Here is an 18,169-nt window from a genome sequence, read left to right on the forward strand (position 1 = left end):
AATGATTCTCTATCATCATTGGTGTTTCTATCTCTCTCTCCCTCTCCCTTTTTCTCTGAACTCAATAAAAAAATATTTTAAAAAAAAGAAGTGAGTAAAATAGATTTTAGCCTTACTATAAAGTAGAATTATTTTGAATTAATGTTTATTAAATTTATCTCTTAAGTCATTAATATTTATTTTTTAAAATATATTTTATTGATTTTTCACAGAGAGGAAAAGAGATGGATAGAGAGTTAGAAACATCAGTCAGCTGCCTCTTGCACACCCCCTACTGGGGATGTGCCTGCAACCAAGGTACATGCTCTTGACTGGAATCAAACCTGAGACCTTTCAGTCCGCAGGCCGATGCTCTATCCACTGAGACAAACCGATTTCGGCTAATACATGACTTTAGAAAATAAAGCTAAGTAGCTTGGTGTAAGGTTGCCTGCTGACATTTATTGTAAAGGAGTTTATGGCTGTCCTTTTTACAGAACGATGATATTTATGATGTGGTTATTGTTTGTGCTGGTGCTTACAGATGAAATAAAAAATTGACAGTCCTATGTGGACCATAATGTGTCTTATGATTTTTCTCTTCTTGCATTTGAATTCTATTTGTACTTTAAAGCATCATTCAAACAGCCCCTCAATAAAGCTGCACATTTTCTCTGTACCTTTTCATGGCACTTTTTAGTTTCATAGTGTAGTGGCCCTGCCTTGTCTGCTAGTGAAAGAATGATCCTGCCTCCTATGAGCTCTCTGCCTTCCATCACTCACCCTGCTTTTGTCTCCCAGAGTCAGTCATGTCTCCCCTCCACACCCAGAATTGTACAGGAAGTTAGCGACAACGACAATGAACCTGGGAAGATCAGTGAGTTGTCCTGCATTATACAGCTAACTCTGGAAGCAGGACTAGAGCTAAGCTCTCTTTGTCTCAACCAGTGTCATTTACTGAACTAGTATTTTTTAAGATTTGTGACCCTTGGGCTTTTTGTTTCCACTTTTTTCTTTTTTTTTAAACTAAGGATTTTAGTCAGACTGGTACAAATCTGAGGCAAAAATAAATTACCCCCCCCTCCCCAATCACAAAATATTCACATTATATTTGGGAATCAAAGTATAAACAGAAATCTCTTAATCCTCATTTGGCTGTTAGCCAACATTTGATTCAGCATATATTTTTAATATGCAGAAGTTTCAGCACCTTATCATCCTAGAGTGAAACCCAAGAGACTATGAAATCACTATAAATTGTCCTTCATTTGGAAAAAAACAAACAAAACAAAACACTGAAAACTATCTGGGACATTAAAAATACAAAGAGCATTTCAATATCCCCCAGGAAAGAGAGTTAAAAGAGCAATTCCGCTGGGGCTCTGCAGTGAGTTCCGCTCTGGAGCTCCTGAGTCTGAGTCCCTGACTCCAGGTCTCTAGAGAGCTCGGGCAAACTTACATGAAGCAGCGTCTCACTGCTCATCACTGCACTTCTTGGAATTTCCTGAGCGCGTGCCTGCAAAGCCACCAGGACAGATGCAATGATTCACAGCGAGCTTTTCAGGAGAGGGAAGGTACCGGGGTCAATAAAAAAGAATTGAAAACGGACTACTCTTTTAAAAAAATTATTAATTTATTCTCTTCTTAAAAGTAATTGAACAATGATAATTAAAATTTAAAGAGGATCAGAAATCGTTACAAGTAGGATGCAATAGAAAAGGGAGGTGGTTTTTTTTTTCTTAATCGGAAAATAATTATTATCATATTTGGGTGAAAGGTCTTACATTTTCCATCAAAAATTCCATTGGCAATTTTGTAAATGTCTATATAGTAACAATATAAAATGTTTTTTGCAATGTGCAAGAACAGTAAATGAAAGGTACTTATGAATTTAATAATGTTTAAGTGCATTTTTCTATTTGATATTATATCTTAATTTAAAAATCTCATTATGTACTACTCCATTCACTGTCAGATACTAGATATTTTAGTTTGGAGATTTTTTCTCTTGCAAGCAGCATTGACTTGAAATATTCTGCTTCTCTTTGCCCCTCAGGTTAATCACTCATTTCAGATGGAAAGAGTCCCCAAACTGAAAATTAAATTTCTCTACTGTCATGAACTGTTCTTGACTTTAATGGGCATACAAATAATGTAGACATCTTGCTAAAAAGTACATTTTGCAATGGGCCTGAAATTTTTACATTTCCAAAAATGTCCCCAGAAGATGATGATATGGACCAGATGTCCATTAGCAAGGACTAGATGGGAGAAACTACAAGCAGGTGATGCCACAGATGTTCTCATGCCCACCTAGATCAGAAGTGAATCGTTGCCCAGTGTCAGCGATGGGAAGGGGTGTTGGGGGCTTCACTGGAACAGAAGCCAAAAGACCCAGATTATAACGTTGGTTTCAGCATTTAGTAGCAATAGCTACCTCGCGATCTTACTTATTTTATATACATGGAACAGTTGGGAGGACACAGTGAAATGTGCCTCTCGAGTAATTTAGAAACTGTAAGACACCAGAATTTTATTGTTGACTAGGTGTCATTTAAAATGCTGTCTGTTTGAAAGAAAACTTATTAGCTACTTTCTAAGTAGCATTTACTCTTTCCTTAACATTTTTATCTTTCCCAACCAGGCATCTGTAACCAGGTTACATGGTGTGTTGGAATTAATTTCTTTCCATTTGTTTCAACTGTTCTATGTTAAATGTTTCAGAGGTTACATGGTTGGTGATATGTTATCTCAGTAATGATACATTTCTTGAGAAATTTCTGGTTAAGATAAGGCATGTTTTAAAAATGCTGTGTCAGACAAAAGAAACAAAGACATTTTAAATCAGTGCCAGTTTTAAGATGAGGAAGTGAAAGATCTCTAAGAGCTTTGGCCACCCCAATAGTCTTTAATATTATGAGATTAACTCCAACTGGGAGAGTAAAAAAAATTTTCTGGAAAAAAATGATATGGGAACTGAGCCTTGAAGTGGTCACAGATGAAAGGATTGGCAATAAGGTGGAGGAAAGGGAGCTACCGAAGCCACAGAGGGGACCTTTGTAGAGCAATGCAGAAGCCACTGTGGCCAAAGGCGGCTGGAGTGTTGTAGACTGAAGGGAAGAAAGGCTACAATAAGGGTTTCCATGCAAACAAGCGCTGAAAGACAGTTTATCATACAAGACGGTGTTCTGATGTCCTTTGCACTGTATCCACTCAAAAAAAAAAAAAAAAGTACAGGGTGGGGCCAAGTAGGTTTACAGTTGTATGTACATGAAGCATAGTTTATTTTTGTGTTATTAATTATTGTATCATTTTCCATATGAACAACTGTAGGCCTACTTTTGCCCTACCCTGCATATATAATCTTGGAAAAGATTTACTTAGAGCAATTTTTGTTGTTGTTTTGTTTCCTACTTCTAACATTCTCTGGTACTTAGTTTTAGTGAAGGTCTCTTCTGCCCTAACCGGTTTGGCTCAGTGGATAGAGCGTTGGCCTGCATACTCAAGAGACCCAGGTTTGATTCCGATCAAGGGCATGTACCTTGGTTGTGGGCACATCCCCAATAGGGAGTGTGCAGGAGGCAGCTGGTCGATGTTTCTAACTCTCTATCCCTCTCCCTTCCTCTCTGTAAAAAAAATCAATAATATATATATATATTTTTAAAAAGATCTTCTCTTCTGCTAGTTTTCCAGTGATGACCGTGTACAGCTAATCACATCAATGAAGCTGTGCTTCGCTTTTACCTCTCCCTCTCTCAGGCCCTGTGCTCTGAAACGGAGGTTGCTCGGCCTGGTCTGTGAGTGGAGTCGCTGTCCCTTTCTCCCAGCTGCTTTTATGAAGGCAACAGTTTCCATATCTCTGCTCGCTTCCACCTGCCATGTGGCTTGTGGGGCTTACCTGTGCACTGTAAGTATGTGGAATACATGTCATTTACATGCCAGATACTACTTTTGCATTTTGATGTCATGATGTGTAAATTAAGATAGATAGTTACAAAGTAGATTTATAAAAGAAATTATTTTCTTCTGTTTATTTCATTTTTTAGTGCTACACTTGACTGTAGTCAACTTATTGTCATCCCTCAAATGGCTTTGAAGTAGACTTTGCAATTTCAGTCTTTAGATATTTATTATCATCTATATTAGATATTAAGAAGAATCAGAAAAGATACAATATAGTGAGTTTTCATAAATTTCAAGCCTTTGCTTACCTTTTTTATTATACTACATAGACCACTTACAGATTTATAATAAGATACTAGTCTACATTTTGAAATTACTTGTGAAATTGTACTGCCACCCTGTTGTTTTTATTTAACAAGTTTAATAAAAAATTAATACAAATTTTCTCTTTGGATAGAATTTGCTTTTAGGCTAAGAATGATCTTGTAGCTTTAAAAATAGAATCTGTATTTAAGAATTTACTATCACTTAAGATCAATATTTAAATAGATTTTATAAAATTTGACTTATCTTGTGACCTGTGGTAAGAGAAATGATGCAGTAATCACTGTTCATGGTAATTCTAGGTCTTTAAATGAGTGCTGGTTTCATAAGAAACTCTTCCTCCTACACAGCACATCCTGAGCAAGCCTTTAGAAGCGGTCAGAGGGGCTAGTTTGAAATTTTATGTGGTTCTCTTAAGCAATTACCTAATCAGCTAAACTTCTTTAGATTTTAGCCTTAAATTCCAGGAGTATGGGGCAATCAGACTTTAAGGAGGAAAAGAAAGCACATTACTTATGGAAATTATCCACATTTGTGCTTAAATAGAACATTTTAAAAGTTTGTTTCTTTTTTTTTTAAATAAATCTTTATTGTTCAGATTATTACAAATGTGTTCCTCTCCTCCTCCCGCCCCCCCCCCTCAATTGCTCTCCTCCACCAGGTTCCCACCCCACCCTCTGCCCTTTCTCCACCCCCCATTTTCCTCATCCATAGGTACACAGTTTTTGTTCAGGCTCTTCCCGCTTCCCCCTCTCCCCTTTTCCCCGAGAATCTTCAGTCCACTCCCCTTCCATACCTCTGATTCTATTATATTCACCAGTTAATGTTGTTCATCAGATTTTTTAATTCCCTTGTTTTTCAGTTTCACTTGTTGATAGTTACATATTTGTTGTTCATAATTTTTATCTTTATCTTCTTCCTCTTCCTAAATAACCCTCTTCAGCAATTCATATAATTCTGGTTTGGCGGTGATGAACTCCTTTAGCTTTTTTTTTTATTTGTGAAGCTCTTTATCTGGCCTTTGATTCTGAGTGATAGCTTTGCTGGGTAGAGTTAAAAGTTTGTTTCTTATTACATTTAATTTGAATCAGTTTACTACATAAATTGCTCATATTTTCCTTTGCTGATCCTTCTTATCTGATGGTTTTTTCAAGAAATAAAAATAAGAAAAATTATAATTTGGATTAATTTACATACCTGTCCATACAAACATAGAGAGTAGCAAAGGTAACTTCACGGTAGAGCTCAGTTCTAGAAGAGGGGAATATGTTTTATGGAAATGGTGACACTTGTGTTAGTTGGTAACTTAAAGATAACATGTGAATGTATTTGCCTCTCTCTGTTAGAACCAGTAGTTGTAAGTTACTATTATATACTACATCGTATATGCCATTCGTATTTCAAAGCTATAAAAATTAGATTCTGAACCTAGAGTTTGCTGTTGGGCCAACTCTTCCTCCCACGGAACTAAAGGTGTGCAGCTCTTTGAAATGCCTCTTCAGTAAGCTTTAGCTCCCAAATGTAATCTTGCATTGAAAATCTGACTCATAATTTTTTATGAGTAGAGATATGCCAACCTTTATATTAGTCAGTGCTTGAAATTGAAATGGGGGGGGGGAGGAAAAGACCCTAGTGAGTAATTATTAATATTTGAACATTTTTGACATACAAAAATGGCAATTCAATATACTAGTTAACATGGAAGTCTCACCAAAGGGCAAAAATCAAAGGAAATGCCAGAATTCTTACAAGAAAAAGCAGGGAGGAAGATCGAAATAGTGCGAATGGCCCTAAATTTCTTCATAGACAGCTTCCAAACTTATAAGCAAGTTATCAAGCGGAAGTTTATTTGAAAATCAGTCATTTAGAAATCAAAATATAGTTGTAAAACCTGGTGAATGGGGGTTTTGTTGAGTGCTTACCAGAGAGATGCTCTTCATATGTTCTTTCTGATCTCTGAATCAAGAATAGGCTATATTATCTTTAATTTATAAAAGAAAGAGCTGAGGCTTAGAGACATCTTTCCAAACTAATATGGTTGCCAAGTGGTGTAACCAATTATGAAACACAGATCTGCCTGATTTCAAAGCCATTCTGTGGAATGTATATTAGCCACTGGGCTGGAAACAACAGCGCATGCTAAATCTTTGTAAACATTCTACTTGAGGTTTTTCCATGTTTTCCAGTTCTGAAAATATATGAAGCGTCCTTTCTATAAACATAAGTGTGCATGGTGGAAGAGTTGATCTCAGGTTGAAACACCTCATAGAATCCTCCTGATCCTGAAAAACAGATTGAGCAGTTACTTGTATGCAACAGCCATGTCAGGTTGTTTCAATGTCATGGCTGTGATCATTGAGATCATACGGGCAATTGAGGTGTGGCAGTTTCCTGGATTATAATATACTTTAACTGCATATATATTCATGGACCTAAACACTGTATAAATTTAATTGTAAGTCTGTGATCTCCAACACAGTATTTTCTTTCATTTTTGGGAGTATCTGAGTTTCAGCTGGAAGAAAACACCCAACTCCCACATGTGGTAGGTAAGGTGCTCAGCACTGAGTCAAGGACTGAAAAAAATCCTACAAATGCATCTTAACACGTCCTTAAAACACCAAGGGGGCTCCTGAGCCACCCCTGCCATCACCTCCCAAGTTCAGCTTTTTTTTCTTTTCTTTCTCCTTTGTAGCTCTTTCTGATATCAACATCTTAGGTTCTCTTCTCACTAGCCAAGGGATCAGCAAAACATGTCTAGAGCAAATCTCTCCACTCTGCTTGTCTAACTGCTGCTCTAGGTTATTTCATAGCAGCATCAGGAGCAATTTGATACCAAAACATAATTTCATGAACAGTGCTCATTAAACTAGTCCATTCATTTATAGCAAAATTTTAAGCATATTGAACCAATTGTTTTTATTGCAAAAATGCAGATTTTTTTTTTTAACCCTCACCTGAAGACATTTTCCATTGATTTTTAGAGAAAGTTGAAGAGAGAGGAAAGACAGAGAGAAATATTTGTGTGAGAGAAACACATTGACTGGTTACATCCTGAACTTGCCTTGACCAGGGCCTGGGCAGGGGAGAAGCCTGCAACTGAGGTACGTGTCCTTGACCTGAATCGAACCTAGGACCCTTTGGTCCACAGGCTGACACTATCCACTGAGCCAAACCAGCTAGGGCAACAACAATGCAGATTTTAATAAATGACCCTGGCTGCCAGCATGCCAGCCAGGACCTCCCAACTGGGGCCTTCTTGCGTTCAGTGTCGCCCCCTGGTGGTCAGTGCATGTCACAGAGATGTGATCAGTCTTCCAGTTGAACTCCCATGGGGATATTTTGCATATAAGGCTAGATAGATAGATAGATAGATAGATAGATAGATAGATAGATAGATAGATAGGCACTATGTTGTACAGCAGCTCTCTAGAACTTATCCATCTAACATAAATGCAACTTTATAACCATTGAACAAAACTGCCTATTTCCCCCACACCCTAACCTCTGGTAACCACAATTCTCTGCTTCTATGAATTTGGTTATATTAGATACCTCATCTAAGTGAAATAAACTCTTGAAAAACTTCCAATACATTACCATGAGTCAAGCAGTCAATAGATAAGCCCATATTGCATAAATATACGGAAAGAGATTTAACAGAATAAAACAGGGAAGGTAAGCAGAGCTAAGATGTTTCATTTTCTAATGCAGCAAATAACTCAGAAAGCAAGCGCAACTGCTTTTATTTGAAATACTTAAATAAACTATGATTGCAATGACTGAATAACAAGTGACTTTGAATTTTATTGTACTATTAGGAGTTGACACTTACTGGACTTACTTTAAGAAGAGAAGAAACACGGATTCACCTTCCTAGAAAAACAATCTGAAAAGATAAAGGCCCATGGATGTCGCTTTCATTCCTGAAGACTTATCCAGTTGTCCAGACCTTGGAAATAAATCCTGCCCTCCCACCAACCGCCCTTTCCAAGTCCGGGTGCTCATGTATTCGATGATGACTGGAGCCATGGTGATCACCATCTTTGGAAACTTGGTCATCATGATTTTCATATCCCATTTCAAGCAGCTTCACTCCCCCACGAACTTTCTGATCCTCTCCATGGCAACCACGGACTTCCTGCTGGGATTCGTCATCATGCCCTACAGCATGGTGCGGTCCGTGGAGAGCTGCTGGCACTTTGGGGAGGGCTTTTGCAAATTCCACGCAAGCTTTGACATGATGCTGAGCCTGACCTCCATTTTCCACCTCTGCTCTATCGCTCTCGATCGGTTTTATGCTGTGTGCTACCCTCTACACTACACAACCACCATGACCCCCTCCACGATAAAGCGACTGCTGGCCTTTTGCTGGTCGGCCCCAGCTCTCTTTTCTTTCAGTTTAGTTCTCTCTGAGGCCAATGTATCGGGGATGCAGAGCTATGAGATCCTTGTTGCTTGCTTCAAGTTCTGTGCACTTACTTTTAACAAATTCTGGGGGACAATACTGTTCACTACATGCTTCTTTACTCCTGGCTCCATCATGGTTGGCATTTATGGCAAAATTTTTATCGTTTCCAAGAGACATGCCCGAGTTATCAGTAACATGCCTGAAACCACAAAGGAGGAAGTGAAAAAAAATCTGTCTAAGAAAAAGGACAGGAAAGCAGCCAAGACCCTGGGTATAGTGATGGGGGTGTTTCTAGCTTGCTGGTTGCCTTGTTTTCTTGCTGTTTTGATCGACCCCTATTTAGACTATTCTACCCCCATCATAATACTGGATCTCTTAGTGTGGCTTGGGTACTTCAATTCCACTTGCAACCCACTCATTCACGGTTTCTTTTATCCATGGTTTCGAAGAGCCCTCAAGTACATAGTGTCAGGGGAAATATTTAGCTCCCATTCAGAAACTGCAAATCTTTTCCCTGAAGCACATTGATTTAAAAGCCATTAGAAAAGTGAATAGAATATTGAAAATGAGGCTGTTATTATTTTTACCTGAGGTGCATACCTTACATCCCCAGATCACTGTAAATATTATTCTATCAAATTTCAGTAATCTAGATACATGTTCTGTAACCTGCATAAGAGCTACATTCAGTACCTCTGGTCAGCCAATCAATCAATCAATCAATCAATCATTTATTAATTGTTAACATTCACGTCTGACTGGTAAGAAAAATGTACAGAAGAAACATAAAACATAGTTGAGAATAGATTGGCCTTGAGTATACACATGAAACAATTAAAGACCAATATAAGAATTTTTTAAAAGTGCTAATGGTTTTGGGTCCTCTCAGTTTCCACTCTAGGAATTCAGAAAAGGGAAGATCATTATGACTTGTGAATCCATAAAAGTGAAACGTAAGACTGGCATTTACTATCAACTATTGTAGAAGTCTACTTATCGTTTGGCTTGGGAGAATTATTCACAGTCATTATGTAGATTGTTTAGCTATATCCTGGCACCCGGAAGCTCACTAGCTGCAGCTGCTCAGAGGAGAAAGTTGATTACAAATCATCATATACAGTTTGACCTTTTATACTTCTGAGTTTTTACTTTGTGGCTTATATTGAAATGACTTTGTTTCCTCTGTCTCTAGCTGCTTAACTTGCATGGTATGTTTACGCTACGGGCCAACCATCATAAGCTTCTCCTTGGACTTGTTTTAACCACTTTCTCTGAAAGTTGCCTAAAGTTCTACCAAATAAATTCCATTCACACCGCAAGGCCTCTGATTTAAGTCAGATCACTAACCCTAGGTAAAAGTACTTCCAGTAATTTTTCTCTGAAACATTAAGAGACAAACAGAACCTTTCTTTATATATAGATCAGGACATACATGAGCACATGTAACAATCATGTCTACATCTCCTCATACCTGGAATTAAGTTGTGGGAGGGAGAAAAGGAAAAGGAGAGCAAAGTGTTCCGGAATCTAAGTTCAGCTTTAGGCCCATAGAGAATGAGGGGTGATGTAGGGAGGCACAGTGGTACCAGATGAGTGGTTTGAAATGCCTTTGGTGTAAAGAATGAATAAGAGAAGAACAAGAATGAATTTGCGGACAAGTAGGGAACTATTTATTGCAAATCCAGATGAGAGATGAGCATAGCTTAGACTGGGGAGATGCTGATGAAATGGAGGGAAGCTGCCAAAGTCATTAAATACCACCAGACAAAACCAGTGGGACTTCTAATATGTAGGCTTTAGAGGGTGAAAAAGAGGAATTCCAAGCATGATTTATACAATAGATCCTGACTTGTGCAATTGGAAGTGTGGAAGATAGGAAATCCTGGAGGAAACCAGTTTGGAGGAGAAGGGAAGATCATGAGTTCTATCTAGGCATATTGGGAACTTGAGACATCCTAATAATAAATAAATAAATAAATAAATAAATAAATAAATAATTGGATTTAAGGGTCAGCACTCAGAGAAGTCTGGGGTAGAGATGGACCTGCAAGTATTGGTGTATAGTGTATAGCTGACATCTGAAAGAGAAGACATGGTTGAACCCACTTAGGGAGAGAATGTAGGAAAGGAAATGAGGACCTAGGACTAGCCTTGAGGAGTTTCCACTTAGTGGCCAGGTGGTGAAGATAAAGAAAGAACAAGTTCTGCTTTAGGTCAAACTTTGAATAGAAAAACTTAATCTGGCTTTTTCTTATCTCTCTTCTAAGACTTTCTTATCACATAACCTGACACCCTCTGTCTGATCCAACTATAAAAAATTACCCAGGCTCAGCTTGTGACTGGAAGGCCAATATGACCCCACAAGGTCTACTCCTCTTCAGGACCATGATGGTTTCATTCCCTGTACTTGTCAGTAGTAAAGCAAGTGTGGGCCTTGGCTGGTTTGGCTCAGTGGATAGAACATCGACCTGAGGACTGAAGGGTCCCGGGTTCAATTCTGGTCGAGCGCACATGTCGGGGTTGTAGGCTCAATCCCCAGTAGAGGCTGTGCAGGAGGAAGCCAATCAATGGTTCTTTCTCATCATTGATGTTTCTATCTTTCCCTCCTTCTCTGAAATCAATAAAATAAACTTTAAAAAAAAATGAGGCAAATGTGAATAATAAATGCACAATTTAAGTATTTTAATGTTTACTAATCCAATCTAACTACTGGCCTTTAGGGGACTTTAGGCTGTGTCAAGAAGAGATATGAGGGCATGAGAATCACTGCCAGGCTCTTTCTTCCCCAGAGTCTCAAAAGACCTTGAACATCACCCAATCAGGCCTCTTTCTTCACAGATGACAACATGCTAAGTGAAATAAGCCGGTCAGAGAAAGACAAATACAGCCGGCAGTTGGAAGGAAGGCCCTGGCTGGCAACTAGAGGCCCCAATTGGCCCTGATTGCCAACCAGGCCTAGGGAATCCTACCTGTGCACACATTTCATGCACCGGGCCTCTAGTACCATATAATCTCACTATGAACAAAACAAACTGACAACAAACTAGAAAAAGAGGCATAGATACATGGAACAGACTTAGAGCTGTCAGAGGTTGGGGGATAGGGGGCGATTGGATGATACAAGGCGAAGAGATTAGCCAAAGAACATACATGACCCATAGACACAGAACACAGTGTGGTGATGGCCGGGGGCGGGGAGGGGACTGGATGGAAGTGGGCGAAGTGGGGAAACGAGGACATCTGTAATAGTGTCAATAATAAAAATAAAGTTATATAAACAAAATTGACTTGCCCCACCCCAGCAGTGACTTACATTTCATAGCTAGTGATCCTTCTAGTGCTTTTAGCTTTCTCTCAGTTCCTGCTTTAAAAAGTTTCATTTGTTTCTTTACTTCTGAACAATTTCTCTACTCTAAAAACTTCATGGGGTGTATGTTAGGAAACAAAAGAAAAGATTTGTTACACTTATTAAGACCATAAGGCAGACTTTACTCAAGGGAGTCTCCTACAATGGGGATTTTGTAGTTGGAGGAGATGAGATTAGACTCGGCCAACTCTAAGAAGGTCAAATGTGGATTTATACCCAAAGAACAGGGTGAGGGGTAAAACCCAAATTTATGTTTTAAAACATCAGTCCCTCCTCATGTATATACTTAACTAAATGGGCTGATCTTCCCAAAAGTCATTAAAAACATCAATGGTCATTGTGGAGAACTTTTGAAATATCCAACCTTACTTTCTTAAAACCAAATTGGACAATAACTTTGACATTTGCAAAATGGAATGGAACATCTATTTCATGTTGTATTTTGAGCCTTTCAAGCATTATAAGGAACCTTAAGTTGCCTTTTTTTCTGAAAGAAGGTTTAAAAATGAACAGAGGCTAACAACCTTTTTAAAAAATATATATATATAGTATATTGACTTTTTACAAAGAGAAAGGGAAAAGGATAGAAAATTAGAAACATCAATCAGCTGCCTCCTGCATACCTCCCACTGGGGATGTGCCCGCAACCAAAGTGCATGCCCTTGACTGGAATCGAACCCAGGACCCATCAGTCCTCAGGCTGATGCTCTATCCACTGAGCCAAACCAGTTAGGGCCTAACAACCTTTTAATGCAAGAGAAACTGTCTTCTGAAGCCTCGTGTTCCCCACCTCAGGACCATCTTACCCTTTCCCCTCCATTCCTTTGCTTCAGGGTCGGCCTCTGGAGCCAGCGTGCTATTTTCTCATGACACATAGCGATGGAAGTTTTCATTCAGTTGGTTTGAAACATGGCTCTTACTGCTTTTTGTATGGGCGAAGACCTTTATTTGGAAAAACTGCACACAATGAACTGCAATGTGAATAAATATCCCTAACCGCATGCAGCCAAGTGAAAAAATATGGATGAGTAGAATTTTCAGTAGGGTTTAAAGAACTCACTGTTTGAAAATATCTAGTCTTTGGTAATAAGTGAAGTTGATTAGAATTAAAATTCCTTCCTTCCTTCCTTCCTTCCTTCCTTCCTTCCTTCCTTCCTTCCTTCCTTCCTTCCTTCCTTCTTTCCTTCCTTCCTTCCTTCTTTCCTTCCTTCCTTCCTTCCTTCCTTCCTTCCTTCCTCCTTCTCTCCTTCCTCTCTCCCTCCCTTTCATATTTTCATTCTTTTCCACTTTGGCCTTGTGTAAGGCTAGTCCACATTATCCCTTGGAAGTCAGAGGGCTGATAGCACATAAAAGATTCACCCTCCCAGAGCCAATTCTCTAGTGACTTGCTGTGATCTCTTCGCTGGCAGCACACTGCAGGTTGTTTAAGGACACACCTGTGTCCTGTTGACACAGGTAATACAGCTGCAGGAGGCATATTCTGTGTATAAATACTGACGGCAGTGCATCCTGCCAGGAGCCTACCTGTGAGATCTGGGGCCTCAGTGCATGTTCTAGGGAAATCAGCCGGGAAGAGAGCAGTGGAGCACAATGCTCATTTTCATGGTAAGAAATTTTGGCACAACAGATAAGTCACCTCTCAATGGTTTTAGTTCCAAAATACCTAATTAGCCAAACAAATTATGGTAAACCAAAGGAGAATATATTAAGAGAGGAAAATGATCAAATAGATCTATCTTTTTTTTTTTTTAACATGGTGAAAGGAATCATATTTAAAATACTGATCTGTGAATATAAGTCTGGTTCATTCTTTTAAATCACTGAAATTCTAAAGAGGCAATGAGAGAAAGACCTACCACAGATATTTCTTAAATCTAATTCATAAGTAACCTCCCTTACTTAAACAAACTATTGTGTAAGTGAGGTACATCACAAGATAAAAGTATTTTCAGAGAAAGACTCAGAAGTGGGGTGTTTGAGCTGTGTAACCAGTAAGAGAAGAAAAATCATGCCTGTGTCCTCTCCTAATCTTCCACTTTATTTACAGCATATTATTGAGCTTGTTGAATATATTCCTTCTTATTGAAGGGAATACATAGACCTTAATAAAATGTTAGGTATTTAATATTTAAGGGAAACATCACATAGTTCTTTTTTCAAGTTTTTCCTTAAAATTCTGAGGGACTTTTAGATTTTCGAAATCTTTATTTCAGAGTCTTTGCGTCTTTTTCCTTACTCTGTAACTTTTCCCTTAGAGACCTACATTTGAACTGAAAAACAATGCAATCTTCGCTCCTCTCCAGGGTTGTTAACAAATGTTTATTTTTACCTCCTGGCAAAAAGAATGAACACTTTTCTATGATTTCATTAGGTAATTGTTTACAATGTTGCTGTTTGCTTCGTTGTTGCAATATTACATTCCATGATAAAAGTGAGATGTCATAGAGGGTTTACTTCATTCCATTTTATTAAAAACTACTGTATCTTTTGAGGAAGTGAATCTTCAAAGAAAAATAATCTCTATTCTGTTTAGTTTTTAAATAACAAACAAAACTGCAACTGCATTTAATCTCATGACTACCTTTTTTTATTTTTAACAGAGCAGTAGATCAGCAATCATATTTATATTTTCTTATTTTTTATAATTTTTTATCAAAAGCTTAGCTAGGGGCTTAAGATTATTATTACCTTTGACATTATCTTAACAATTCACCCATGTGATAACTTTTTAAATCCATGTATGTCTTTTTGTCTAAATCTAATAATAAAGATTTAAATATTCTCTAATAAATAATCATACATCAGAAATATGAGATAATACCATTAATTTTTAGCAGCAGCTTCACATTGTGTTTTCCAACAAATAAAATTATTTTATAAACATAAGAGTTAAATAATTTTATCTTTTAGGAATTGTGTTCTCAAAAATGAAACCTTAAACTCCAAAAATTATACCATGAAATGTTAAAGAGTATACTATTTTGTATTAGAAATGCTATGTCTATGTATATACAGTGACAAATAATAAGTAATGCTGTGGTAATTGTTAGCTATCTTTAAATATAAATTTTAAAGGAACATTAAAAAGAGTTAAATAAAAAATGTAATTTCAAACCTAAAAATAAGAGGCAGAATAAAGTTAATCAATTAATTAAGTAAAGAAGATGATTAGGTTTTTAAGATTTCATTATATTCAGTATCTTAGGTCTTAGAAACCAAGTGATAAGTAATGAAATAACTTGTTCTGTGTATTTTAAAATTGATAGCTACAGTTTATTTAAAAAGTTAATAAGTGTCCTTACATTTTACTTCTCTATGTTTTGATTTGTCAAGTTCAACTTAAGTAGCATAATATTTGATTGCTACCATTAAAATATATTTAAAGAAAAATGCTAGTCTGAGAAATTAAATGACTACATTCAGAGCAAATGAAATGTGCTATACTGTCAAGATTTCAACTAATACACATTAGAAAGATTGCTGAGTTATAGTAGCAAATACTATAAATATTATTTTCAAAGGTACTTTTATTCTCATTAATATCTTTCCCAAGTAAATCTGGTAGGATGTGCTTACGGATTTGTTTTCCCAATGAACCAAGGAGTTTTAATCTATTCTCAGGCCAAAGTCCTCTTCTCTAACCTGGCCCTAGATCTCACAATGCTTGTCACTGGTCATCAGAGTTACACATCCAGTCCCAGACCTGGAAAAACAAATCAAACCCATGTCACACTTGGGTGAGTCAGTTCCATTAATTCCACATTTTAAGAGCAAGCTTAAATTATATAAAGCAACAGTTTACACAATGAGCACAGAACGTAATATTATAAAATTGTATCCCTGATACCTATCTAAATTTATTAACCAATATCACCCCAATAAATTCAATAAACAAATAGGTTAAAAATTAAATAAGTGACTAAGATTTTTTAGAAAACACACAGACACACACATACAAAAAAAAAAACACAAAAAAACACACACACAATGAGCAGGCATACATGTCAAAGTTGTTTCCAACATGAGAATTTGAAATCTGTGGATAAAATGACCTCAACTTGAATTTGAATTCAGGAAATTGCTGTTAAATTAAAGGAGATAAACCATGAGATTTGCAGAATTTATCATTTGAGATAGTTTCCCCTTTATTTTGAGATTATTCATGTATATTCTTGTAGACATTAGCATATTTTTAGTTTACCTTATATTTTCTTAAATTTTAACTTCTGTGTAGTATATATTGCATAGAGAAATGTTTCCTTAATTAAATATATTGTGTGTATTAAGGGCAGGATCCAAAGCAGTGCTCCTGAACAGCAGGAAATTCCACCAGGAATTGGAAACACAGCTATCTGGGCCTCTCTGAAAAGCTTCCAATGATTCTTATTGTTTTTCCTTTCTTTCACAGAAAGGAGAGGCACACAATACTTTTGCAAAAGACTCATAGTACCCAAGGGACCAAGACAATGAATTCACCTGACCTTTGGGACCCCGCAGACGTGCAGTTTTGCTTTGCTCTGATTAACAACTCATGCCCTAGAAATGTGAGGTCTGTGCTGGGCGCCTCTGCCATGTACTTTGTCATGGTTGGTGCTATTGTGATGACCATCCTGGGCAACCTGGTGGTGATCGTTGCCATCACCCACTTCAAGCAGCTCCACACCCCAACCAACTTCCTGATCCTCTCCATGGCCACCACCGACTTCCTGCTGAGCTGCGTGGTCATGCCCTTCAGCATGATCCGGTCCATCGAGTCCTGCTGGTACTTTGGAGATCTCTTTTGCAAAGTGCACAGCTGCTGTGACATCATGCTCTGTACCACCTCCATTTTTCACCTCTGCTTCATCTCAGTGGACCGTTACTATGCTGTTTGTGACCCTTTGCACTATGTTACCAAAATTACCATTCCTGTCATAGAGCTCTTTCTGCTCATCAGTTGGTCTATCCCAATCTTTTTTGCCTTTGGCCTGGTATTCTCAGAATTAAACATAATCGGTGCAGAAGATTTCGTTGCAGCCATTAACTGCACAGGTTTGTGTGTGTTGATATTTAACAAATTTTGGGGGGTGATGGCCTCTTTTATAGCCTTTTTTCTTCCTGGGATGGTAATGGTGGGGATTTACATACACATTTTCACGGTAGCCAGGAAGCATGCTAAGCAAATTGGCATGGGTTCTATGACAAAACAGGTTGGGTCAGAAAGCAGAATGAAAGCATCATCCAAAAAAGAAAGCAAGGCCACCAAGACTTTAAGCATAGTCATGGGAGTGTTTGTGCTGTGCTGGCTGCCCTTTTTTCTCTTGACAATTACAGACCCTTTCATCAATTTTACAACCCCTGAAGATTTGTATAATATCTTCCTCTGGCTGGGTTATTTTAATTCCACTTTCAATCCCATTATATATGGCTTGTTTTATCCTTGGTTTCGAAAGGCTTTAAGGATGATTGTCACAGGAATGATCTTCCGCCCTGATTCTTCCACCCTAAGCCTGTTTCCTGAACATGCTTAGGCAATGCTCTCTGTTCTCTAGGATTCTTTCCTGGTAGGGAATTTTGGATGCTCTTTCTACCCAAAGGTAGGGGAGTGGACAGAGTTGATAAGAAGATTCTTCCAGTTGGCACAACACATATCTAAATAGGAACACTAAAACTAGCCTCTTGGTATACCAGAGCTACCGAAGTGTCTAATTTTTTAAAATATATTTTATTGATTTTTTTACAGAGAGAGGGATGAAGAGTTAGAAACATCGATGAGAGAGAAACATGGATCAGCTGCCTCCTGCACATCTCCCACTGGGCATGTGCCCACAACAAAGGTACATTCCCTTGACTGGAATTGAACCTGGGACCTTTCAGTCTGCAGGCAGATGCTCTATCCACTGAGCCAAACCAATTTCGACCCCAAGTGTCTAATTTCTAGGGTTCTGAGGAAGGCATTTCCAATAAGAAGAAACTCTCTTGCTGACTCCTGAATTTCCAAATTAGAGATTTAGAATTATTCCTTTGGCTTAAATTAAATAATAAGGGTCTTTTGCTTTTTCTCTTGTAAACATCAGAAGAGAGGACACAGTTGGTCTTCACACTCACTGACAGCCATGTACAGTTTATCTAAGTATTTCTTGAGATTATTGTTACATTTAGGGGAGTAGGGAGAGAGTTTGAGAGTACTGGGAGCCTGAATTATG

The 18,169-nt window shown here is 37.9% G+C and overlaps 2 protein-coding genes across 2 annotated transcripts; both read left to right on the plus strand.

Moving 5' to 3' along the window:
• Positions 1–8,113: 8,113 nt before the first annotated feature.
• On the plus strand, positions 8,114–9,145 carry LOC311625378 (trace amine-associated receptor 3; the record flags this gene model as incomplete). Its single annotated transcript, XM_084889564.1, has 1 exon — positions 8,114–9,145. The coding sequence occupies one exon, from the start codon at positions 8,114–8,116 to the stop codon at positions 9,143–9,145; it is 1,032 nt and encodes a 343-aa protein (XP_084745690.1).
• Positions 9,146–16,450: 7,305 nt separating this feature from the next.
• Positions 16,451–17,494, plus strand: LOC311625377 (trace amine-associated receptor 4; the record flags this gene model as incomplete). The annotated part of the gene is made up of 1 exon (XM_084889563.1): positions 16,451–17,494. The coding sequence occupies one exon, from the start codon at positions 16,451–16,453 to the stop codon at positions 17,492–17,494; it is 1,044 nt and encodes a 347-aa protein (XP_084745689.1).
• Positions 17,495–18,169: the final 675 nt, after the last annotated feature.

Source organism: Pipistrellus hanaki (genome assembly GCF_964339955.1).
Source record: "Pipistrellus hanaki genome assembly, chromosome: 7".
NCBI classification, from domain to species: domain Eukaryota; kingdom Metazoa; phylum Chordata; class Mammalia; order Chiroptera; family Vespertilionidae; genus Pipistrellus; species Pipistrellus hanaki.